General features: G+C 36.4%; 1 protein-coding gene across 2 annotated transcripts; it reads right to left on the reverse strand.

Moving 5' to 3' along the window:
* Window positions 1-375: 375 nt before the first annotated feature.
* Window positions 376-23990, reverse strand: LOC102581270 (rho GTPase-activating protein 7-like). Of its 2 annotated transcripts, none has more exons than XM_006362697.2 (22): window positions 23580-23990; window positions 20450-20486; window positions 17061-17137; window positions 13258-13328; window positions 13108-13186; window positions 12349-12493; window positions 12113-12232; window positions 11625-11702; window positions 10623-10678; window positions 10450-10519; window positions 9846-9933; window positions 8092-8335; window positions 7708-7929; window positions 6202-6522; window positions 5594-5643; window positions 4579-4639; window positions 4408-4491; window positions 3865-3978; window positions 3610-3779; window positions 2407-2476; window positions 1260-1460; window positions 376-828 (listed from the first exon to the last, which is right to left on the reverse strand). In XM_006362697.2, exons 1-22 carry the CDS (start codon window positions 23631-23633, stop codon window positions 643-645), a joined length of 2598 nt encoding a protein of 865 aa, XP_006362759.1. In that variant the 5' UTR covers window positions 23634-23990; the 3' UTR covers window positions 376-642. The 2 variants fall into 2 exon arrangements, with proteins under 2 accessions (XP_006362759.1, XP_006362760.1); XM_006362698.2 differs by having other exon boundaries at window positions 376-825; window positions 23580-23988.
* Window positions 23991-25119: the final 1129 nt, after the last annotated feature.

Raw genomic sequence — 25119 nt, forward strand, 5'->3', positions numbered from 1 at the left:
ATTTTGGAGTTTGTATGCCAAATCAGAAATTGAAAATTATTTTCAACTTTTCGTGTGTACTAATCCATGAATGTACGTACTACAATGTGTAACCAAACCATAGCAGTGGCTTTTTGAAGTTTGTATCACAAAACAAAAATTTAAGATTATCTCAATTTTAGTGTGTATAAATTAATGAATTTTCCGAAATATGTATGATGAGTTTGTTTGAGCTCAATATTTGTGGTTCCATTGGTTTTATGACACAATTATCTGAGTTCCAAAATACCAAGTAACATGACATGCCTCAACAAAATTACTTTTTTTTGGATAACCGAGAAATCGACCCGCCCTTTGGACCAATCACAGCCTCAACAAAACTACTAACATCAAATATACATGAAAATTTTCCAACTGCACACAGCAAAGGTGCTTTGTCTATTAGACAACACAATAATATACATTTTATTATGTTACAGTATGCATTTCAGAATCAATGAGAACACTAACAAGACAGAGATAACAACAATACAACCAAAAAAGAAAGGACAAAGATGAGTACAATAACGATACCTCGAAGTATACAGTACGTGAGAAACCTATACGCTATAATACACAAAGGATATACAGATGATGGGGAGTGTTGCAGCTTCCATTTTGCAATTAGTTCCATGGAGGTGATGAAGGTTTGTACATAGGTTGATGAGATGTTGATCCATAGTTTAGGTCAAGGTTATGGAGTTGTTCCATCAGCTGAGAGCGTCTTTCCTTGAAGAAGTCGAGACGGGTTGTTAGTTCAACCAAAGTGGAAGATGCAGCCGAAGGGTGTCGTGTATAATCCATAACCTGCTAAAATAATGGTCAAAAGACCACACAAAACATTTCAGCAAATGTACTAACTTCATCTTAAAAGAAGTGTCAACTCTATGGTGTATATTTCTACTATTCTCATACGGCGAAATTGAAAAGTGATACAAGCAAACCGTGGTCCAAATTTGGCTAAAGTGGCATTTATGGGTGTAAACCATGGGACACCAGGGTTCAAATCTCTACCTAAGCCTTGGTGAACAAAATTACCCGATACTAATACTAGTGAGGTGTGGAACAGTCAAGTCGAGGTGAGCACAAGCTACCATCTATAGAAATGATCTAGCAAAATTGTGATGTATTATCTCTACATCAGTGGGGTCATCCATATATGCTGATGTGTTGGAGCCTTCGTGTGCCCACTCGTGCATGCTTTTGTGTGAGAACAAAAAGATGAAGTTTTCACTTGTTACCTCAGTGGCCTTTGAAGTGGGATGCAGGGGGGAAGAATCAACAGCATCGCATTCACTCACAGACAGACCTGTTGATGCTTCAGTACTCTTAGAATCACTTAAGCTCGTCTCTCGGAGTTGTTTCCGAGCAGGCTGCCTAATACCAGAGGTGGATGTCAGTACTTGTCCTTTCATATTCCTCAAATCTGATCCCAGCAATTCCTGCATCGTTTTGGAACGTTCACCAAATGAGAAAACTCTATAAACTACAAACATAGAATCAACAAATCAATTTACAACTCCACAACCTAGAATCTAGAATGTTTGCATTTAATTTAACTTCTTTATAAATGAAAGAAAATATCGCAAGTTCCAGCATCTAAAACATCATAATTTGCATCTACTTCTCTTTTCTTTCACAAATAAATAAATTAGTCAGAAAAACATTCACATGTTTCAAGTTCGTAGAGCTCAGCCATAACAACTCTTTCAATATCTTACCCTTTCAGTTTTCTGCGAATTCCAAATGAAAAAATAAATAAATTGAAATCTCAGAAAAAAATTTCAGCATGCTCCTTGGATGAATATGTCATCCAGAGAAAATTCAGTTCAGGTATGGATGAGGCTTAAGACTGCATTTACATAAATCCACTTCCATTTTTTCTTCTGAATTCTGATAGGCCATCACGTTTAGCGGTAAAAGTATTGAACTTGTAAACCATCAAGGGAAGGAGATCTTTAAAATTAGCTCACAAATTATATAAAGTAAAGCAAGATAAAGGGCAAAGGTCTATTCACAACATGCAGTCTCTCCACACAAGACTACAAAAACAAAAAACATAGTCTTGAGACTCGAGATTCAGACAATGGCACTTGATCACCCAATAGAACTAAAAAAGAATAAAGACCAGCATAACAGGGAGGGGAGAAAGAGAAAGAAGCCATTAGGGGTATAACAGTACGAAAAAATACAATACTACGCAACTTAATAGCTCAAAACACATCACTGACAGCATAACCAAGAATGTGCAAAACCAGAGAGGATGCTGCATGTTTGACTTTTACCACGGAGTCATAAGTCGAAAAGAATGTGTGAAGGCCAAAATTGTTCATACAAAATGCATGTATGCTTATATAAAACCCAATATATACAGGAGGACAAAATTACCTCATTTCTTTGTCTTCTTTCATGATTACAGAAAGCGAGTGTCGTGTCAAAATCTTGCTGGTAATATTTCCTACAGACGGAGAATACACTTGGTAAGTAAAGAGAACTTTATCAAAATATAAATATTCAAAGAAACGGAAAGTGCATGCAATGCTCCAACTAGGATCACTTCCGTCGTTCTCTTTGGAAAGGGACAGTGCATTTGTGTACTCTTAACATGAATGCCGTACAACAAAAAAAACAGAAAAAAAAAATCAGCTGCTATATAAGAAAGCCTTGAATATTTCATGTAGATAAAGAAATAACAATGCAGAGATAAATGTACATCTTAGAAAAAACATGTCTGCTTGTGCTTATGGCATACCCAATGTGTGTTGAGTAGCTAGAAATTGAAAACCCGCAACATCCACCACTAGACTACATAATTAAAACTTATTCAGACTTGTACGTTATAAGACAAGCACTTCTCAGTCAAATTTACTACGATAGAATGACATCAAGTACGTCAAAATGCAGTACTTGAGAGTATTTAGAATTGAAGCTAATCATCAAGTACGAAGCAATCCTATATTTTCACATACAGGGACCGTCAGATATGATATATAACACTACGCTTAGTGTCGCACATTGAAAATTAAGTACTTAGTACTGTGGAAAGTATGCATATAATAAGGGCTTTGTGTAAGACAGGAATGTTGCGCATCTTAATAGTACTCTCCCGCATCTTTATTTCTCACTGGGACATATTGATTCTTTATTTCTACAACATACCCATACCCAGTGCAATCCCACAAGTGGGGTCTAGGAAGGGTGGGGTGTATTGGTTCTTAATTTTTATGCCCTAAAAAATCTTTTTCTTATCCTTTTCCTACTGATTTACCAAGAGCTATCATGACAATCAATTATTGGCAGCATCACTAGCAGTTGCAATGGTTCAAGTGGTTTTCTGGTTATAACAAGGAATAAGAAAAGATATCATTAGCTTGGGAAACACTTGGTGCTGGAATTAAAATTTGATTTATAGTTTAGATAGTCATGTTGACATGATAAAATGGAACAGCCCATGATCAAAATGGAATTCTCTTCTAGTCAGTTATAAACAACAATCTCTTCTCAATTATTGCATTTGCATGCCACTAAGAAGCACTTGAAATTGGAACAAGGACACTTGAAAAAGTATAAAAAAACTGAAATTACACTCACAGCTGAGAATTATGGTTTGGCCCATTTTGATAACGATCACAAGCATCAGCTAATGAGCCATAATGATGCTGCCGTTGCTGATTAAGTTGATTGTGCAACTCAGCAACCTTCTGCTTTAATCTAGCCACATCTGCTTCCGCAAGGGCTATTTCTTCAAGCTCAGCCCTAGTCTTCATAAAAGTAAAATGCCTTATTAGAAATAGAGCAAATCAATAGGAAGGAAAATGCCAACAGTTACTAGATCATCACTACAACCTTGGAATCCATAGCACGAGAACCTGACAACTGTCCAGAAGACATGCTCAAACCAACTTCTAGTGCAGCTCTCAAGTCTCTCTCAGCTTGTAACTGTTCTTGTAGTCTAGCCACCTTCATAAAAGTTACATGTGGTTTAATAATTTACCAAAAAAAAGTGTGAACTTGTGAGTGCAAAAACTTCAGCCTACAAAGTGCAGAACACATCTTAAGAAGAATTAGGAATCATACTAGAGTAGCAAAACCAGCTATATTTACAGTTGTGACCAAAAGATGAAAACTTGGACAAAGTAGAGAAGAAACAGATGATTAGTAGGGATATTAGTCAACAGCAGCCAACTAACCACATAAAATAAGGGAAAAAAGATTTTTTGAAAATTACAATTGATATGCATATATAGAAAGGAAAAGAAGCAAAAGGTTATCAAGAATCATGCAATGCAATTGAGTTTTGCAGTTGCTACATTATTAAAGAGAGAATAAATAAATTAGCTTAAATGGACAACACTTTGTGGTCTTATCAGGGAGTAATTACTCTCATACATCTTGTTCAAGGGCCAAGCGACGCTCGTGCAAAGCTTGTTTTCGTCTCTCCAGGCTTGCTTGTAGAATCGCATTTCCTCTTGCCTAACACAGGTTAAAACTAAATGGACTTAGCAAAGAAGAGAATGAAACTCATGAATTATAAAACAAAACACAAACTGGGATCTATACCTCCTTCGCAATCCTATGGCGCAAGTCATTTTTTGTTATCTCAAGTCTGTGTATAGCAAGCCTGTTGACATGTCAAAAAGGCCCATCTTAGAGACTTCGAATGATAAAAGGATGAAACAAGGTGAAACTAACAATGTACTTTGCCCAAAAATTCATTCATAGAAGCCATCTTCTAAAGCTTATAACCCACAAACAAGCTTTGAAACAGGAAATTTAGTGTCACTCCAACTTACCTGAAGCATTGTCTCTTCTAGTGTTGAATTACAGAGAGGATACAAATCAAAAGAATACAAAATTTAAACTGAAAGGCACAGAGAAATAGATGAGCAGAAATTGTCAGCTAGCAGGATACAAGCATAATATGCATATTTGCAAAAATAGTAGGTGCTGACATCAGATGGCATTGGTACACTGACAAACCAATGCAGCAATTTCCAAATAGCACGATACAACAAGTAAAAAGATGCCTACTTGCACAAACATTTCATTTAAATAAAAGTATTATTTTAATCGCACAATGTCCCCCTCCTTTTGTTTCATTAGATTAGAGATCATAATTTTTTGATAGGAAGAATACCTAAAACCTCCCTAAACTTGGCACATTTAATTCAGAGCACACCAAGACTTTGCATTGTCATAATCACCTTGCCTCACCCCCACCCTGAACTTGACTATTTATTAGTATCTTCCTTCTACTAGTTTAGTTGAAGGACAAAAGACTGGTCTAAATTCAGCTACACAACTATTTAAGGTATTATCATTTGTTACTACTTGACCAGTCACCAATCTACCACTCCCACATCACAGAATCTTGTCTTTCTCCCAATTTTGACCTAAAACAAGATACACAATTTATTGATAATTAAACCATCTAGATATAAAAGAATTTAAAATCCTTTTTGGTACCATAGAGACACCCGTTCATAATTCTTCTTCAATCAAGATGGAGTCATATTTCAATTAACTCAAATTCTAAAATAAGTCTCTAAATACCAGGAGAGAGAAGAAGCCTTACTCTTCCTCTCCAGAAGAATCAATTGATTCTGTTGATGGAGTACTTCTACCCTGTGCAAAAGTAACAATCAGAGGATTAGATTCCTTATTCAGCAATCATGATACATCTATTGAAGCAGACAAGTTATCCTATTTATATTTGTTATAATAGACACAGAAGCAGATGTATATATTCAATGATTTTATCAAATTTAATCTCAACTCTTCACAGATGACGAGGGTACTGATGTGTTTTCCACAAATAATAATGTTTATGAATGACAATCCCATCTTAATCAGCAAGCACATTAAGCTGTTGTCACCATTATGGCTGCAAGAAATGAGTACAGGTATGCTTACCCATCTTACATATCCTAATCACCAGCACAATCAAAATGAAGTCACAGTTCAAACTTATAGGATCTAGTGTAGGCTATTCTAGACACGAGAAAATATGTGGATTTTTTACATCAATCCTAGCATGAATAAAACGGTACCTGCTCCTGAATGCTTTATGTAACAAAAATCAACATTCTAATTGCAATCATGGAATTAATGCCTCATATTTTGCACTAAGAACATAGGGTATTCATCGGAAAATGAAGTTCACAAATAAGTGCTAACACTCACATTGCTTCTCCCCCAAAATGTTGACCTTTTGACATTCTGGTTTGAAGGTGTTAGCTTGCCACTCGGTTTCTCTATGCCAGAATCAGGTACAGGGACACCCAGGGGTGGCCCAGGATCCATAGATGACAGTATCTCACCCATGGATCGCTGAGACTCAGTAACAGCTAATTCGCGAAAAGCGTTTATCTCATTTCCACGTCTTTCCAATTGTTCATGCAATGGGACATTTGAGCCTGCAAGCGGCTGAGGGTCCACTTTTGGTTTCAATTTTAAACAACCATCTCTTGGAGATCCAATATCTGAGTCATTCCCTCCAACCCCCTGTGCAGAAAATCAACGCAATCCAAATAAGTACTCACAGAACATAGCACACAGAGGCTATAGGGGTTCTAAATTCCTCATAGTCCATCTAAGAAATTTAACAATTATAAGGCCAGATGACACAAATATCAAAGTAACTTTCTGAGTTTCTACCAGCTTATTATGGAGTTATTTTTCATGCGTACATGATTAAGGAGTATAATGGACACACTGCCATTACATTTTGTTCAGATTGTCACCCTTTTGAAATATAGTCCCATAACATGACTACTTCGCAGGAAGTTTAGAAGTAATCAATGATGACACTTAATCTACTAAGAAAAATGTAGTCGTAACCTCAGATTATGTTCCACAACAACTAAATTGAGTCATCACAAAAACAAGTGACTTTTGTCAAATGAAAAAAAAATAGGAGAGAGAGAACTTCAAAAGTTATTTAGAGGACAGTTTTACAATCGCCAAACTGGTGATAAATTATTATTTTTTAAAAGGAAACAGAGTTATATTCCATTAGCAAAAAGGCAGTGCTAAAAGCCATATTTACAGTAGCCATATTAACAGGTTTTAGTTGCTTGGGGTAGGTGGAGACAGGGTCGGTGACTGTTGGCTCTAGAAAGGGGGTTTCTCTGGGTTCTATTGGGGAACATTCTTCTAAATCTCTTGTCCCTTTTGTCTTGACCCCTGCTTTGGGTAATAAGGGAGTAAGTACTGTTTCAGAAGGAACAGGGGTCCTTTGAAAACAGCATCTCTGCCTTCACAAGGTAGGGGCTAGGTTTGCGTAGCCTATGTAGATTATCATCCTGTAAGAAAACACAACGAATAGCTAAGCACGTCCACCGATACACATTGTTGTAGGATTGACTATGTTAAACCACTCTCCCCAAACTCCACTTAGTGGGATTGCACTGGTATGTTGTTGTTGACTTCTCAAAAGCTTGGACAAACAGACTATACGACTACGACAACAACATACCCAGTGTAATCCCACAAGGTGAGGTATGGGGAGTGTAGGTGTATAGTGTATACAGACCTTACCTCTACCTTATGGAGGTAGAGAGCTGTTTTCTGAAAGACCCCCAGCTCAAGTAACAAACAGACTATTAAGACTAAAAAGGAAAAATAGGAATACGACAAATGGAAGACACATAATCTTTAGTCATGAGAATGAAGGGAACAAGAGAGAACCTTATAATCATAAAGATCACTGGCAGCGGAACCACTGCTTTCGCTTAATTTACCACTCAATATGCGATCACAATCATCATCGGTATCTGGGTCAACCTCATTTTCAGCATCATGATAACCATTGTCCTTCATATCCATATTTTCATTATCTGATGATTCTTCACTCCCACTATGTCCAATTTGAGAATCCGCTGAAATAGAGCACCTATGTAGATTATCATCCTGTAAGAAACACAACGAATAGCTAAGCACATCCACCGATACACATTGTTGTAGGATTGACCAAGCTAAAACCAACAAAAGTAAATTAAGGGAAAAAGATGAAAGAGATAATCTTAAAAGATTTTCACTGTTTTTCTTTTCATCAAGGATTGAGCGACTTACATCGAAAATATTCTCATACTCCTCGAGAAGGGTTGTAATGATAGCCTGGGCATTATTGGCTGCATTAGCAGCAGCAAGAAGCTGAGCAGAATTGTCACCATTGAAGTCAAAATCATCCTCCAACTCACATTCGCCAGCTAAAAGAGGCCTTAAAAGTAATGGTGCCATACAAGCAGCAACAGCAGATGGTGTCATCCGATTTTCAGAATGATGTGAAGAAATTGTATGCATCATCTTCAGAATTCTGCACTAGCAACTTCACAGGTAAGGTTGGCAAAATGATAGGTTTCTTTTAATTAAACAAAAAACAAAAAATATTTACATTAGCCTACAAAGTTCATCTTCCTCAAATTAAGACAGAGGAAACTAAAACAATGTACAGATCTGAAGTGTATTACTAGAAAACTGAGGATTTAAAGAGCGTCTCCTCTCATAACTAATCTTCTTGCTTGAAAAGTTTGCAAAATGGACATACAACATGGCAGTAAAATGAAATATCTAAGATTGGCCAGAATAACCCCAGGGATTAACCACCTCTCATCAGGATAATTGCAAATAGAGACACAGAGGGCAGTCCAGCATAAACCAGTGAGGTGAATAAAATTGGGTGAAACATTTGGAGAAAGGGGGAAAGGGCAGGTTTATAGTTGCGTAGTGACCAACACGGATGTATAACTCCACACCAAGTTGTTTTGGGGTAATTAATTTTTCTACCACCAATAACAGGCCAAACGCAAACAGAACATGATAATCAAGTAGATCAACTTTGTCCTTTTGAGATAAATAATAGTCAACTGGATGAGCTTTAACCATCAAATGGCTCTTTTGAAGAATATAGAGATTCCTCGGTCAGTTCACAATAGTACACAGGAATCCCTATTCAATTTTGGAAGTATAGATGACAACTGTACTTTCTTTAATTTTGCCTATTGTTTTGTACCATAATTTAGTATATTTATTATTTTATAAACCTCCAGAAAGATGTTCATGAAAATATATAAAACTGTACCTTCTGACACCTTACTATCATCTGCTCCTCTAGAATTCAATTTCATTCAGTTCCCCACTTTCTCCAATTAAGTTTCAGATAAATGAAGTTCATTTTAGACAAAAAGAATTAATTAATCATTACAATGGTGCATCACATCACATGAATATGGTGCTACATGAAAAACTGCTATACGAAAGAAAGTTTTTCGTCCACCCACACACATTTAACATATGGAAGCAAATCAAGGGCCTGAAATGTAGATCCTTCTTGTTTTTCCATTTATTTTCTTGACATTTTGGCGATGATTAAACTAATGTCTTAACTAAAAATTAATGGACAGACAATGAAACCGTTGTCCAGCAAACCATAACAATTTTAAATCCAGATAAAATACAGTCTGTCTCAATAAAAAGTGAATGGACAACAGGCAGAAACAATTGCTCAGCAAACAATACTGATATATCAGAATAATTTTTTGTTTCTTGTGACATTAACAAATCAGTAAGATTTCCAATGATTTATTTGGCCAAGAAATCAGGGAATTACAGATGATCCACTCAGCATTACATATTTTCTATAACTGTTCCGATAAAACAAAGAGATTGTAAGCATTCAATTGCCAAAACAGATCCATTATATATCATAAACAACTTTTCACCTAGTAAGACATCACCGGCCACATAAAAGATAGTAACAAAAAATAAAAACAAAGGATCAAAACAGAAATACACAACCATATCAGCAGATCACTAAAAGAGTATACCTCTGTAATAAGCGCCTATTTGGATCAGGAAATGTTTCGAGAATGGCAGAGCGCATAGCATTAATTCGGGCTTCCTTTCGATCAATTTCTTTGGGTCAAAAAGAGAAACAACTAGAAGTTAGAAAACTGATTTGTTTAAGTTTTACCTGACTAAACTGAAGAAGGTTAACTAAATACAAGCAAGTAGTAGCACATGTAACCATAATGAATAGAAATAGTTCTGGCGACCAACAAATGGACCAACAGATAATTTCATATCTTGAGACTTTATACGACTGACAACGAAAGAGATGAATTAAGTTCCTCTCAAAGTTCCAAGAACTTCAATAAAATCTTAAATTTCTCAAATCTTACTACTTCAAAACCTTTCGCCTTTGATAATTGGAAGCCCAAGAAATTTGAACTATTTATTAAGGCACTCTATTCATCGGATCTATACAGTAGACAATAAGAAAACAAGCAAAATTGTGTAAAAAAAAACTACTAGAAACATCAGGAAGGGAGCTGTGATGGTTGTTAGAAATAACCGCAAAGTAACAAGCACTTAAATACTCTGAGAAATAATTGTAAAAATCTCTTAACAAATGTTGGCAAGTTTACTTACTATAAGCTTCCAACAGAGCAGTACAGCAGGAAGCAGGAACAGGAGATGAGGGAAGCTCACGAAGCACATGCTGCATAAAAGGTAGCTCCAATCATAATTAAAGAGAATTAAGATATTCAACAGCAGAATGAGATGACAGGGTCAAACAAACAATAAGTTCATCAGACCAATACCTTAACACAGTCACCAATTACATGAGCATCCTCTCCGGGGCCAAATTCAGTTTTGCCTTCATACAGTTTGACATGGATTAGCAATAGAAAATATGTTTATTCTAAAACAGCAGGGCTGAGGGCACATAATAAACCCCTACAAATTCTTAGTTCATGTTCTCCGACAGTGTAGCAGTTAGCCAGACCATATTTCTAAAACACCAAAGACAGGATAGGAAAAGAAAGGCAAGAAAAGGATAGTAAGTGAATCACACTTTAATATGTCCATAGCAAGTCAGCATTGCATGGAAATAAAACAAGAAAAAAGGTATCAAGAAAACAAGTAAACTTCAGCCTCTCTGACTGTCTCTTGTGGCATGTTTTCAACCAAAGGAAAGCGGCAGGCTAGTTTTTTTTTTTTACTTCTTCTGCGAAGCTTGGCTAAAACTAGATCTGGATCAACATTTAACCACAAGAGACCAGAAATGGACATGAAGGACAAACAAAAGTTTGTTTTTAGTACAAACACATTTTTTTATTTTTTATTTTTTTTATGACAAGGGAAACCCGCAGCCGCTACCCTTTGGGTGCGCACAGGGTAAAACCCCCGCTCCAATGCAATAGCTCGCAAATCATATTCTAACTTGGAAAGAATTCAACACTGCATAATTATAGTATCTGATTAATTGATTCTAACTAGTAAACACAATTTTTATTTGATAAAGAAAGGGATATTCATTTTAAAAAGCTTCAAGAAGATGCAGAAAAACAAATGTTACAAGAGAGAGATTGTGTTTGCTCATATACAAAAGTTAAGACTATAGAACTACTATACTCAATATTCTCAACGGGAATTATGGAATCAAGATGCATTGGGTACAATATTCCATCTAAACATGCCAAGCCATTAGATATTTCAATTCTTCCCATGTGAAGAAAAAAAATAGCATCAGACAACATACAAGCTTTCTTCCAAATGTTTCAATATATAAGGAAGATGTCATTCATCAAACAAAAATTTACCTTCTTCATATTCTTTTACCCTCCGCTCCACTTCCTCGACATCTGCAGACTGCCGTAATATACCTTCGACCTTGGTACCTGCGAAAACAGAAAATTTATAGCCAGATTCAATTAAAACAGAATCTAATTATCTCTGCACCCATTCAGCATCTTCAGTAAGGACAACAATGCACATGCCTTACAGCAGAGGGAGAATTTCTTAACAAATTCAATGTAATTCTAAGATCATCCACCTTTCCATCAGTTAAAAATTTTGTCCTTGGATCATTCTTCTTTCTTCCTAATTAGAAAGTTTTCTTACTATAAAAAGGAAGCTAGACCATAAATATAACAGCAATTGAAGAAAACTAGCCATGATTCCAGAAAGACAGATGGTTGTTGTGCTTAAATGATATTAAATAATACTAAAATAACCAAAAAGGTCACGCAATAATGTCACTGTGTAACCTACACCAACGGCCTTCACAATGGATCAAGGGTGGGCTTACCATACTTCTCAAGAAATTTCAGTGCCTTCTCAAGAAAGGAAGGGCCTCCATCTATATCTTCTAAGGCAAGCAGAATTGGTCTCCCAACAACAAAAGATTTAACAGGGTGTTTATCCTTCCCTGAATGAAAAGTAAACTGCTTAAAAATAATGAAAATTGAACAGATCAATGTTCATCTGCTCATTGAAGATGAAACTCAATAAGTCTTGGCAGATAACAGTAAAGAGTGCACTAACATTGGTGGAAAGACCCTTCAAAGGAATCACTAGCGTCATTCCGGAAAATGCCATCCTGTCCCATCACCAAAGCAGCACTAGGCGCTTGTGCAAGAGCATGCTCGAGCGCAGTCTTCCACTCATACAAATCCTCTGATGTCTCTGCCTACAGTAGAAAGCTTGGGGCTTAGTAGAGAAAATTCAATTGACGTGTGACTGAGGTGCATGTATAAATATTAAATATTAACAAGATTGCATTTATTTTTTTTGGGTGTGGGTGTAGGGAGATTCCATATACATTTATTGTCAGTGGAACAATTCTACACATATAAAATGAGTTATTTGTCAATATAAGAAGATAAGATGCCTCACCAATTACTGATTAGAAGAAAGAAAGGATACCAATTTAAAAAGAAAAAAAAGATGCCTCATCAAAAATAGTTTCAGAAAAATAATTATTTAATACTATCTCGGCAGCACTGCTATAATTAGCAAATTCAATGCTCAGATTATGAAGTATGGAATACATCACCTACTGAATTACTGATACAAAACTTCCCAAAGAGGCTTATAAAAAACTCAAATGAATAGATAGATATGATGAGAGACCTATTCTGCTAGCAACTGGGTCATTTCTCAGATACATCACAAGTTCTGAGTTTCTGAGAACATTTTTTAATGTAGAATTGTGTGTGTGTCGGTGGGTGGGTGGGTGTGTGTGTGTGTGTGGTGGTGGGTTGGAGGGGGTTCAATCAAGGGGAGATAGAGAGGTAGAAGCACCTTAAGTGTAAAAGCTCGTCCATCACGTCCATCTGGAAACAGTACAGTCAATAGCTTTTTATCTTCTCTGACAACAACACTGAACAGCAAGCAGTTGTTAGCAGAAAGACACACACAAATCAGATGACCAGAATATGATGTGTGTATTACCTCCCTGAATTATTCAAGTCGATTCCCCCCAAAGTTAGATTCACTTCACCACCTCGCTGAGGAAGTGTGCTCTACATGAGGAGCATTAACTGTAAGCATTTATGTACAGAAATTCAAACTTGACATTTGTAATTAGCAGAAACTTGATAATCAAGTACACAGAGACAAAATAAGACATGGTAACTAACCACCAAAAGTTTAAGAGAGTCTCAACAAGCTAAAAGTGAACATATCAATAGAGAAAATAATTAGATGGCATGCGAGTAAAATCAAAAACTCGACTACTAGTTGACAAAATTAAGTGTGATCCTTCAGCATATTGTATCTCGAACATTTTCGGCTCTCCGTGTTTTTGGAAATCCATTTGATAGATTGACAATGATAAAGAGATGTTATGGATTCAATACAGCAAGGTCACTCACATCCACAGGAGAGGACGAAAACATTAAAATAGAACTATTCAGATGGAATTGGTATTTGAACTTGAATCACTTGATTCCGAGAAAGAAAGGAAAAAGAAGCAGGACCAAACTGTGAGGTCTTGGACTCCACAGTGTTCCTCCTTCCTCCACAGTGTAATAAGACCTCACAGTTTGGTCCTCCTTCCTCCCAGTGTTCCATAATCCCTTCCACCTCCCGTATAGCCCTCCTATAAGTAATGCCCCACGAGATCCCTTGGTTTTCTCTCCTTTTTTTTAATGAAGTAATCCTTGGTCTTTTATCGTTAGTAGTCAAGTAACATAGAATTCCAACTATTTGTTTTTTTTTTGGGATCTGGCAACTTTATAGTATTCCTGTTATTTATCACTCTACACCTAGAGGATATGATTCCCTGTGAAACCAATTTTAAAAACCTAAAGGAAATGTTCATCTAGAGGTGATTCTTGCGAATTGAATTCTCCTGCCATTATCCATTCTGAATGCCTTGAATTATGAAAAATTATCTCTTCCCATCGTAATATCCTTCCATGAACCAACTCCAAAAGGATTCATTACCTCTTTTGAGAACAACCAATCAATGCTAATCCACATTAAGGAGTTATATCTTCTAGGTAATACATTCTCCTCATAGGAAAATCTTCATAACTATTGCCTACATAATGCCAAGCAGAATGTTGACAATTGTCGAATCCCAGCAGTCCAGCACCCATTAATTGAGGCCTCTATTGTCTTCTGTTGAACCAAAGATGCTACCTTTTATTCCCCTCCTCTACATCGCACAAACCACTGGGCCACCCCAAATGATACTTTTTATTCCCCTCTTCTTCTTTTTCTGAAAATATTTATTCTCCTCTTTTTCATCCTCCCACAAGTGCCATATCAATTTCTCCAACTTATTTGGTACTGCTTGGCATACAGAACAAGAACCATGTAATATGTTGATTATTTTAGGTAAAATGGATTTCACAAAAATAATTCTCTCCCTTGGACATATTGCATATTTAATCCACCCAACCTTTTACCACCTTGTCAGGTGATTCCATAAATCTCTATCTTCAACCTTTCCCCTAAATGGTAGTTCTAAGTAGGTCATGGGAAAAGCCGTCACCTTATAGCTTTGTTGTTACAACTTTTTTTTTTGAGAATGGTAACTTTTTCTTCTATTTATCCACAAGTATACTACATCAAAGTAGCCCCCCTCCAAAAGTATTACAAACTAGACTGACTCCATCTGTGCTTTTTGTCCCAAATAGTCTAAAACATCAAAAAGTTCTTCTGCCTGTAAGACTTTCTGTTTACACCAAAAATAATAAAGAGCTATACAATTCATCTTGAAATTCTGCAAATTGTTCTTCTTGCCCTCAAAACATCTTTGATTCCTTTCTTTCCACACTGTCCACCATATACAAGCTAGGACAATCCTCCATCTCTCTCCTCCTTAATTGTAGTATTGCCAATATTGATCCAACAATTTAGGAGTTGTGCTATGTTTCTTGGTTTCACCCAAGTGATCTTTCTAAGGCTGCTGAATATTCTCCATAATTGATCTGTCCATTTGCAATGCAAAAAGAGATGATTGACTGTCTCTGCCTGTTCCTCACACAAATAGCACCTTGAGCATAGTTGGAACTTCCTCTTCTTTATATTCTCTTGTGTCAGCACTGCTTCCTTTGCTAGTAACCATGTGAAACAGTTTACCTTGTATGGGATTTTAGGTCTCCATATCATCCGCCATGGCCATAGCTCCATCCTATCATTTGAATTTGATTGATTAAGATCTTTGTAAGCTGACTTGACACTGAAAACCCCTTTGCTACCAATCTTCCACACAACCTTGTCTTCTTCCCTAGTCAAATTGCTAAATTGTGCCATTGTATCATGGAAGGCCACTATGTTCCCCATCTCCCAATCATTTAGATTCCTCCTAAGATGTAAGTTCCACCCCTGTCCTGTCCACATTTCAGCCACAGTTGCATTTTGTTGAAGGCTTAGTGTATATAAGTCTGGGAATAATTGTTTCAGGGTTCTTTGGGCTATCCATCTGTCCTCCCAAAATGACACCTTCATTCCATTACCCACCTGGAATCTGATTCTAGAAAGAAACAGAGGCCAAAGATTTCTTATTGATCTCCAGATACCACATCCATATGGTGTAGTTACCATCTTTGTCATCCACCTATTCTCCATTTCATATTTTGCCCTGATCACCTCTCTCCATAGCATATTCTCTCCTGTCATAAACTTCCAAAGCCATTTTAGCATTAGGCTTTTGTTTTGTTTCTTCACGTTCCTGATCCTAGTCCCGCCTCTATCTTATTTTTTATGACCTCTTCCCACTTGACTAGATGAAACTTCTTTTTATCTTCATTTCCCTGCCAAAAAAAATTTCTTCTCAAAGCATCTATCCTCTGTATGACATTGTCTGGTGCTGGGAACACAGACATCATATAAGCAGGTATTGCATCTAGCACACTATTAACCATGGTTAATCTACCTCCCCTAGACAGATATTGGCTCTTCCAGTTGGTAAGCTTGGCTCTTCCAGTTGGCAAGCTTGGCTCTTCCAGTTGGCTCTTAAGAAGACTATATCCCTTAATAGCTTGTGCAAGGATAATTATCCCTCAACTATAAGTAACAAAATCAGGAAGAAATCTTGAAGCCATGCAATTGACATTTCCATCATCTCTTAACAAGAGTTTTCTATTAAGTCAAGTATCAAAGTATTTTCAATTAAAAAAAATGATACTTCTTGATGCCTCTTAGGATAGTTAATTTTTCAGCCACTAAAAAAAAGAAAAATAATACAAAATGGAGAGATCTGGAAATCCTTAAATTAATGAAATCCTACTTCACGTTATGTAGTCTCTAGATTAATTAATAAACTTTCTTGTTGTTACTCTTTTAGAAGAAATAAATCAAACAAGTATCAACATTGTCTTGAACTTGTACAAAAAGAAACCATCTCTCGATGATTGATCTAAATAAATTGTGTGCCGCCATCAATGCTGGAAACACCAACTGTTCATATATATTTCTTTGATCAACTACGCTGCAATCCCAAACTGATAGCTTTTATACATTAATACATTTTATTGATCTAATTAGAGCATCCCGTACAGAAGCAGTACATAAAAGCAGAGAATTTCACACAAAATATGACCTCCACTAAATGGCATACCAACCGTATATAATTATTGGAATCTCGTAGGTAACAAATGCTCATAGATATGAACATCATAAGACAAAAGTCGCTCTAACTTCAACAACTTGTTTGTGTACAAAGTTTGAATGGGGTAGTGAAGAGTAAGTTCAATGTGATTTTCCATTAAATAAAAGTCAGTATCGGGATAAAAGATACTAACCGGATCATGCTTGAAGAAGACCAAAGATGTGCGTGTAAGGATGAACCAGCGCTTTTTCCAAGACTTCCAACCTAGTCCTGCAGGAAGTTAAAAAATCCACTTTACACCATCAACAACCAACATTTAGAACTTCTTCATGTAGTTAGTTGCTCTTTGGATTTTCTTTTGTTGGGATACAAGTCTAAATAATAAAAGAAAATTCAGAATGAAGAAAATGAATAAAAGCACAGAAGAATTCTATCAATTACAGAGAATCAGAAAGTTGTAAAGCATGGGACAAACTTTTGCCTAAATTAAAGGGAAGTCAAAAAGACCAATCTATCACAGGCACATGGGGGAATATAATGAATAACCATTACAGGCATTGTTCCCTTCCAAATAATTTTTCCCTCACAAAATACAATTATTTTCACTTGCTCTTCTCCTTCTTCATCCCCCTACCCCCATTTTTGTTTATGTGAGAAACTGAGAATGTGCTTTTCTTTTTATTGAGAAGATAAAATTATGTATTTAATCATAGTTCCCTATCCCCAAAAAAATTATTATTTCCTTCAATGCAGCAGCTATTTCAGGATTCATTACTAATAAATACACATTCTGAAGTATGAATGGGGTTTTCGGTCTTTTTTTTTTTTCATCAAGTAAATATTTCATTAATCACAAAAGGCCAATGTTTCCGCTTTCTATGGTCAAGCAGCATCAGGAAGCTTTTCTTCCCAAACTGAGGAAACTACGCATCTTCTATCGACTTCCGTATTGTCTTCATCCTCCTACCCATCATCCATTGAACCTAATTCTTAATCATAACCAACCCAAAACCCCTAAGCCAATTACAGTACTCAGGCTTTCTTTTGATTTCTCTTATTTCCTTTTTGATATAAAAATAAAATAGTTTTTGCTTTTTACTTTCAATCCAAAGAGTATCAGCAAGGTGGACAAGTACTGCTCAAGGACAATAAATAGATAAATCAAACCAACAACGCCATCCAATCCACCGCCAGTTGGTGGGCACCAGATTTGACTGTAGGGGAAAAAGTAAAAGGAAGACCATATTTTCGACCTGGTTTTATTTGTATATAAATATAAGAGGATGAAGATGTGAATAACTTCTTCAACTGCAAGAGGATGGCAGAGTTAGCACATGTTATCCTTTGGCTCCTTAAGTCCTCGACTAAAAGGCTAACATCTAGCAGCTAGCCAGCTAAAACAAATCTTTCTCGGAGCCCTAGTATCCTTAATGTTTTGAGAAAAATAGTCTACTCATCTTAGTAACTTCTGATAGAACATCTCAACCAAGAATATTTTTGATAAGGTAAGGATATTATTTATATGCAGGGGTAAATCCGGGTCTACAAGAGGTAAATAAAAGTAGAGAACTACATAAAAACTAATTCTCTAGAGAAAAAAAGTACCTAATCATCTTCACTAACTAGAGCATGATGGATTCACCAAAAATTAAATAGGAACGGAAACCATGTTCTTATCTATACAAGAAGTGTTCATTTCCTCTTAAAAGGTCCTGCCTTTTCTCTACCATATCACCCACTTGTGCAGTGGCGGACCCAGGATTTTCGTTCAGGGGGTTCGAAAAATAAAAGTATAAACATGAAATAAGTCTGTAGAAATGGAAACCTTGAATTCCTACGGGTTTAAAACCAAACTTTTAGCACATTTTTTAAATGAAAAAAAAAACTAAAAACACTTGGAAAACAGAACTGGAAATTTAAAAAAAAAACTAAAAAAAACTGAAACTGAATAAAAAATAAATAAAACGCTATCAATGGGATTTGAACCGGTGACATACAACATAATTTTCGGGGTACTTGCCACTACGCCATCAGTTTCTCTTTGTTATTGAGGGGGTTCAAAATATATATATCTACAGAAATACAAAAAATTTACCTTATGTATACCGTGTAATTTTTTGCCGAGGGGGTTCGGGTGAACCCCCTCGATACAACGTGGGTCCGCCCCTGCACTTGTGTGCTAAAGGGAATAGTCCCATGCTTTAGTGTCTTATTTTTCTATGTTTAAAGGCCCAACTAGACATGCCTTTGATTGTCACTAACATCAACCACTATGTACCATATATATATTCAGCATAGTCCATCATCACCGACATGCTACCCGACAAGAGCAATAGGTAGTCAAGGAGTTTGGGTTGGGTTGGGTCGGGTTTGGGTTTTGGGTCCCTGGTCAGGCTGGGTCAAAATCAGGTCTCGGGTCAAGTCTTGGGTCAGTTCTCGGTTTGGATCAAGAGTCGGGTCCCACAAATACCTGGGTTGGGGTTGAGAGCCGGGTTCCTGGTCAGATCTCAGGTCAATTCCTGAATCGAGGTTGGGAGTCAAATTTCAGACCGAGGTTGGGGTTGAGGGTGGAGTCCCGGGTCGGTTTCCGAGTTGAGTCCAGAGTTTGGGTCATGTTTGGAGTTGGACCTGGGTTGTGTCAGGGTTCTGAGTTGGGGTAGAAAATTGGGTCTCGTGTAGGTGTTGTGTCCCGGCTCCGGGTCCAGGTCCAGAAAATATTTTTCTTACTTTATATAGGGAAGTAATTTTCCCTAAATTGGTGGAAAATAAGTCCATTTCGAAAACATTTAAGTCAACCAGACAAGAGAAAACATCTGCATATTAAACACACCCTATATGATCCCTCAAATTCCCATATTAACACATTCTTATGGGTCAAATATGCATTGAAGCCCAAATTTTACTCATTAAAATATGGGCTTATTTTGCCAGCACTACTCCTGCAACTATCTTGGGAGAGAATATTTTCAACTCATCAACTAAGTATTTTCAAAATCTTTTCTCCTTTAAGATAGTAATTCTTCAGCATTAGCTCTCATGGGTGTATCTCAGAAGAATATATTTCCTCTTCTACAGTTTGGATTGAACTGTGTTCTCGTCATCCTTTCATTCAAGGAATTAGTAGTTCTACCGTTGTGTATAAATACTCAGTAGGTCAAAGACCACTGGATCTTAATGTTCTATGATGTCTGATCCCATCAATTAATTATTCAAATGTTATCATGGTCATGACCAGCATCCTTCTAATTATCTGCTAACAACAAATTGTTCCTCCAATATTGGATCCAAAAGAGATGGAGTAAACATAAAAAGCGTGCCCTTCATTAAACCTAAAAGTCCAGTCTAGCAAGTAAAAGTTTGACAATGTTCTGAGTTACTTGTGTAAGCTAGAGCATGACCAATCTAGCAAGTAAAAGTTTGACAATGTTCTGAGTTACTTGTGTAAGCTAGAGCATGACCAATCTAGCAAGTAAAAGCTTGACAATGTTCGGAGTTCTTGCGTAAGCTAGAGCATGACAAATCATCAGGGACCATAATATTCAATTATAAGGTCTTAAGGAAATTAAAAACATCTCTACTGACCTTTGGAAGAGATGAATAGTGGTCCACTCTTGAAAACCTGCAGATTATTACATAATTAAAACCTTAAGAGCAAGAAAAAAAGTAAAGGAAAATTAGAAGCATTTGCATGTAACAAACTTTTTGGAGAAAATATGGTTAGAGACCATGAATAATAAAGGAGATATTTTGTTTATAGGCTTCAATAATGACACCACAAAGTGACTTTGAAGTTCTTCATACTGTAGGAAATTCTAGATCTAAACAGAAGTAATTCTTTTGCTCCATTTTGTTTCTAGATGAAACCATTACGTACAAGAGAAATTTGTGACCTTAAGAGGAAAGATCCTAGTATTTCAGAGGATAGAGGGATTAGGTCCACCTCCCCTAAGTTTCTAAACTAAAACAGTGAAATTTCCCGGTCATAAAAAATATACTGTATCCTGTCAAGAATAAAGACAAGAGACGAAGGATGATAATAAATTAAGAACAGTAGAAAAAGAATAACAACATGAATAAACAACCAAGGAAACAATAGAATCCACCGAGTTTAGAAGGGCGGGCCCATTATCCACCGAGTTTAGAAGGCTGTGATTGGTCCAAAGGGCGGGTCACAGACGAATTTCTCGGTTATCAAAAACAATAGAATCCCGTTAAGAACAACTCCATACAACCAAAGACTTAGCTTAATGACCATTAACAGATATAAGAACTTGGTGATCAAAAGAAGAATTCAGCTACAGAATTGCTGAAACAAAAAGATCTCATCTCCATAGTTGTTTTGCTGCAATGCCCTCATGAGCGCAAACCTTTCTCTCAAGAAAGTCATAGAAATAGCAAAGGCACTGCACATCACTAGTCAAATGATCCGTCCTTGTTACCAGTAACAAAGCCAAATCTTTTGAAAGCACGGGTGATATATGACAAGGGGATCCATGTTCATATGATGGGAGCATTTGGTAGCGAAATAGGTAAATGAGATTCACAACTAAAAGAGATACACAAGATGGTATAGAGGTATACCATTTAGTTACTTATAAACGACACACATGGATCATATGTAACCTAAGTGGATGAGCTCCAAGCCTCCAACAATAGAAAACATGGACTTTTTATGGTTTTAGGACAGCATTAAGACTACAGCGCATACAAGAGGTACCAAAAAGTAGAGAAGCTTCCATAAGACAGCATTCTCCACAAAGTAGAATGAGAACTGCATAGGTACACCAAGAGACATTGAAATTGATGATATACCTCAGATACATAATCAAATTCTTTCCCTTCAAAACCTCCATTACTCTTCCACCATACTATCCACATAAGTGTTACTGGAGCAATATCTCATGCCCGGTGCCCTCTCTTAAGTCCTCTAGCCTATTTGGAGCTTTTCACATTCAAAGTCAAAGATTTGTTGGTAGCAAGATTGGTATGCCTTCTAGTTGTAGTTGACTTTAAGTGCACTTGAACAGGCCAACTAAATAGTACCTCCTTCACAGTACTCGACATGGTGCATCATATCCAGTACCATCTTAAAATCTCCCACCACAAACAGGATTCTACCTAGCAATGTAGTAAGGGATGATCCATATCCTCTACGGAGTGTTACACATAAAGCACCAGCTAATATATGTGATCCTCCCTTTCCTCAAGTTTCAGCCATTAGAATCACACCCCTAACCACCAATCAAGCAAATACAAACTTTTCTTGGCACACTAGGGATCTAAACCAACACATGATGGAAGCCCCATTTTCTCTCTAAAAGCAACTTACAGTGTAACTCTTTACTGAGAATCATCCACTGCTTTCTAGCACACATCTACAAGAAACCTGTCTCTTTACCAGTAAGGTTTGTTTTTTTAGAGCATTTCAAGTAGATTTTGAAACTCTGCTATCTACTTTGACATCACAAATTACACTCCATCAGATAAACTACAGCATATGGAAATTCTACTTGCCAAATATCAAGTTTCATGCAAAAAGTCTATTCCAAAAGTTATTTCTGACTACGACAAAAATTGTGTTGCTTACACTCCAAATTTCCCATTGGATAAAGTGGAAAACCGAAAACCCAACATATTAATGGAAGAATATCCTGGCATAAGTTAGCTTCTGATGTCTATACCACGTAGTAGACTTCCAAGCTGATAACAGAGGTATAAATCCATAACTTTCAGTCCTAATAGAAAATACCTATACCAAAAAGAGACAGATGTAGACAAGGTGTAAATTTAAAAAAACAAAAACGAATCGCACACTGTTCTCTCTCTCCGGTGTTTGGCATATAAGAAATGCAAAAAAGAAATCACTTGTTCGTCACTAGTTTCCCTTAAAAGACAATTTACTTTAGTACTGAGATGAGATGGCCCAATGGAGCATACTTGATATTTAAGATTCATGTAATCCATCCCAATTAGTTCTGAGATTTAGCTATAGTTACCTATTAATCACAGTTTGACCAAGAACAATCTTTTGAGTAAATCTAGTATAACCCAAACTAAAGAACTAATCTTTCTGAATGAAAATCATTTGACCCCAAATTTTCCCTTTCTTAATCTTCATATTGAGTTAAACAAGTACACCCCCAACAAAAGAACAATTTTTTCCTCATTAGACTATCATTGACTACACAATGACCCCAAAATTTCACCTTTTTCAAACTTCTTACATTTCCAACAAACAAAACCCAGCAAAACAAGATAGACAAATACAACAACAACAATATACCCATTCTAATCCCACAAGTGAGGTCCGGAGGGTAGACTTAAGAGTATACAGAGAACTTATCCCTACCTCATTTGACTATCATTGACATCACAATGACCCCAAAATCTCTCCTTTATTTCAAACTTCTTACATTTCCAACAAACAAAACCCATCAAAACAATATAGACAAATACAACAACAACATAACCATTGTTATCCCACAAGTGAGGTCCAGAGCTCATTTGACTATCATTGACATCACAAATGACCCCAAAATTTCTCCTTTTTTTTCCCAAACTTCTTACATTTCCAACAAACAAAACAAGATAGGCAAATACTGCAAGCACAACAATATCCCCATTGTGAGGTCCGAGGATGGTAGAGTGTACACAGAACTTACTGTTATTTCCTATAGACAAATAAGTAAAAGCAAAAAGAATAGAACTTTACCGCAGAAGAAGAACCAATTCTTGGACGCTCAAATGCAGCAAGTGAAGCAGACATTTCCCTTCTTGGGGTTCAATAAACTAAAGCAAAGAACATAAACATTGCACCATAAAACAGTAGAATCAAGAAAATGGGGTTGTCTCAGATCAAGAAAATAACTCAAATAACTGATGAATCAGAAGAGATCTGAAAGAAAAAAAGTTTAGGGTTTTGCTACACACAAAGAAAAAGGCTATTTGCTCCTCTGTACAGTATTGTCTGGTTACTTTTGTTTTCTTGTTCATCTGGGGGTGGGTGGATTTTTGATTAAGTGGCGTAGATTGTAATAGTAGTAAAGTACATGTTAGGAGAAGTAATTATTTTATGGAAACTGATACTAATTTTAAGTAAATTTTGTTATTTATTTGGTTGCTTTTTACCTACTTTTGGCCGTGACTTGCTCTGTATATTCATTGCAGAGAGAGAGAGAAGAGAGACAATGGAGGGAAAATGTGAGTGAACAGAGGAAAGTGGGGTAGGGAGGGAGTGGAGACCACGTTAGTTGCTTTGGTGGTTTAAGGTGCGTGTATGGGCGTGGTGTGTGTGTGTGGGGAGGGGGGTTAGGTATGTTGCGAGACATTCGGCCATGTGAAAGACACATATTAGGATAGAAGGTTAAGATTTGTTACGAGACGTTTAATATTACAGTGTTGTTTTGTCTTGAGGGAGTTATGTATGTATATTGGGATAGAGAGTTAAGGTTTTTTATGAGACATCTAGTAATATAGTGTTGTTTTGTCTAGAGGGATATATTTGTCATTGTTGTTGATTGTGGCATCCGAGTAGATGGGAAGATCGTGGTCTCGGATAGTGTTTGGGTTGATCTTTTGATTATTGTATTATTATGTTGTTACTTGCTATATTTTTTACAATGTCTCAGTCTTCTATGTACCTGCCACTTGGTTTTGTTGCACTTGAGCAGATGGTCTTTCGAAAACAGTATTTGTATCTTCATGAGGTAGTAATCAGGTCTGCTTATATTCAATCCTTCTTAGATCTCACTTGTGAAATTTCACGAAATTTGTTATACTGCTATTATATGTCGAGTGACGAGTAGTAAATTTCACTTTCTCTTGTATAGTAAGCCTAGTTGATTTTCCTAAAGTTAATAAGGTCTTATGTTTATCCATTTCATTTTTACAATTTAAAATTATTTTGTTATTTGCTAAACCCAATTTGAAATACCCACTATTATACATTATATTAAACTTCATTAGTCTTGAAGAGAAAATATAAAGACGATTTGTGAATGAGAATGATCAACAAAGTATAAAGAATGATAAAATTAAAATATTTTTATTATAAAAAAAGAAAGTTTTTTTTTTACCATTTTCCTTTAAAGAATTAATATTGGAGTAAATAGTGTGAGGTGGGGTGGGGTGGGGTGGGGGACCCTATGGTCCACAAAGTGGAACTGACATTGACTGTTGTTTGGCATATGCCACATGATTTATTCTTTGTGGTATGTTTTCCTCACAAATCCAACTCAAATGAGCAATTAATT

The sequence above is a fragment of the Solanum tuberosum genome, unplaced genomic scaffold (genome assembly GCF_000226075.1).
Source record: "Solanum tuberosum cultivar DM 1-3 516 R44 unplaced genomic scaffold, SolTub_3.0 scf00412, whole genome shotgun sequence".
Classification (NCBI taxonomy): Eukaryota; Viridiplantae; Streptophyta; class Magnoliopsida; order Solanales; family Solanaceae; genus Solanum; species Solanum tuberosum.

Excerpts from the sequence above, each read along its gene's own strand:
- LOC102581270 (XM_006362697.2), bottom strand. The coding sequence starts at position 23,633 with ATGTCTGCTTCACTTGCTGCATTTGAGCGTCCAAGAATTGGTTCTTCT. Across the intron at positions 20,487-23,579 it reads GAATTGGTTCTTCTTCTGCG|GTTTTCAAGAGTGGACCACT; the intron begins GTAAAGTTCTAT and ends AATAATCTGCAG. Across the intron at positions 829-1,259 it reads CCACTTCAAAGGCCACTGAG|CAGGTTATGGATTATACACG; the intron begins GTAACAAGTGAA and ends CCATTATTTTAG.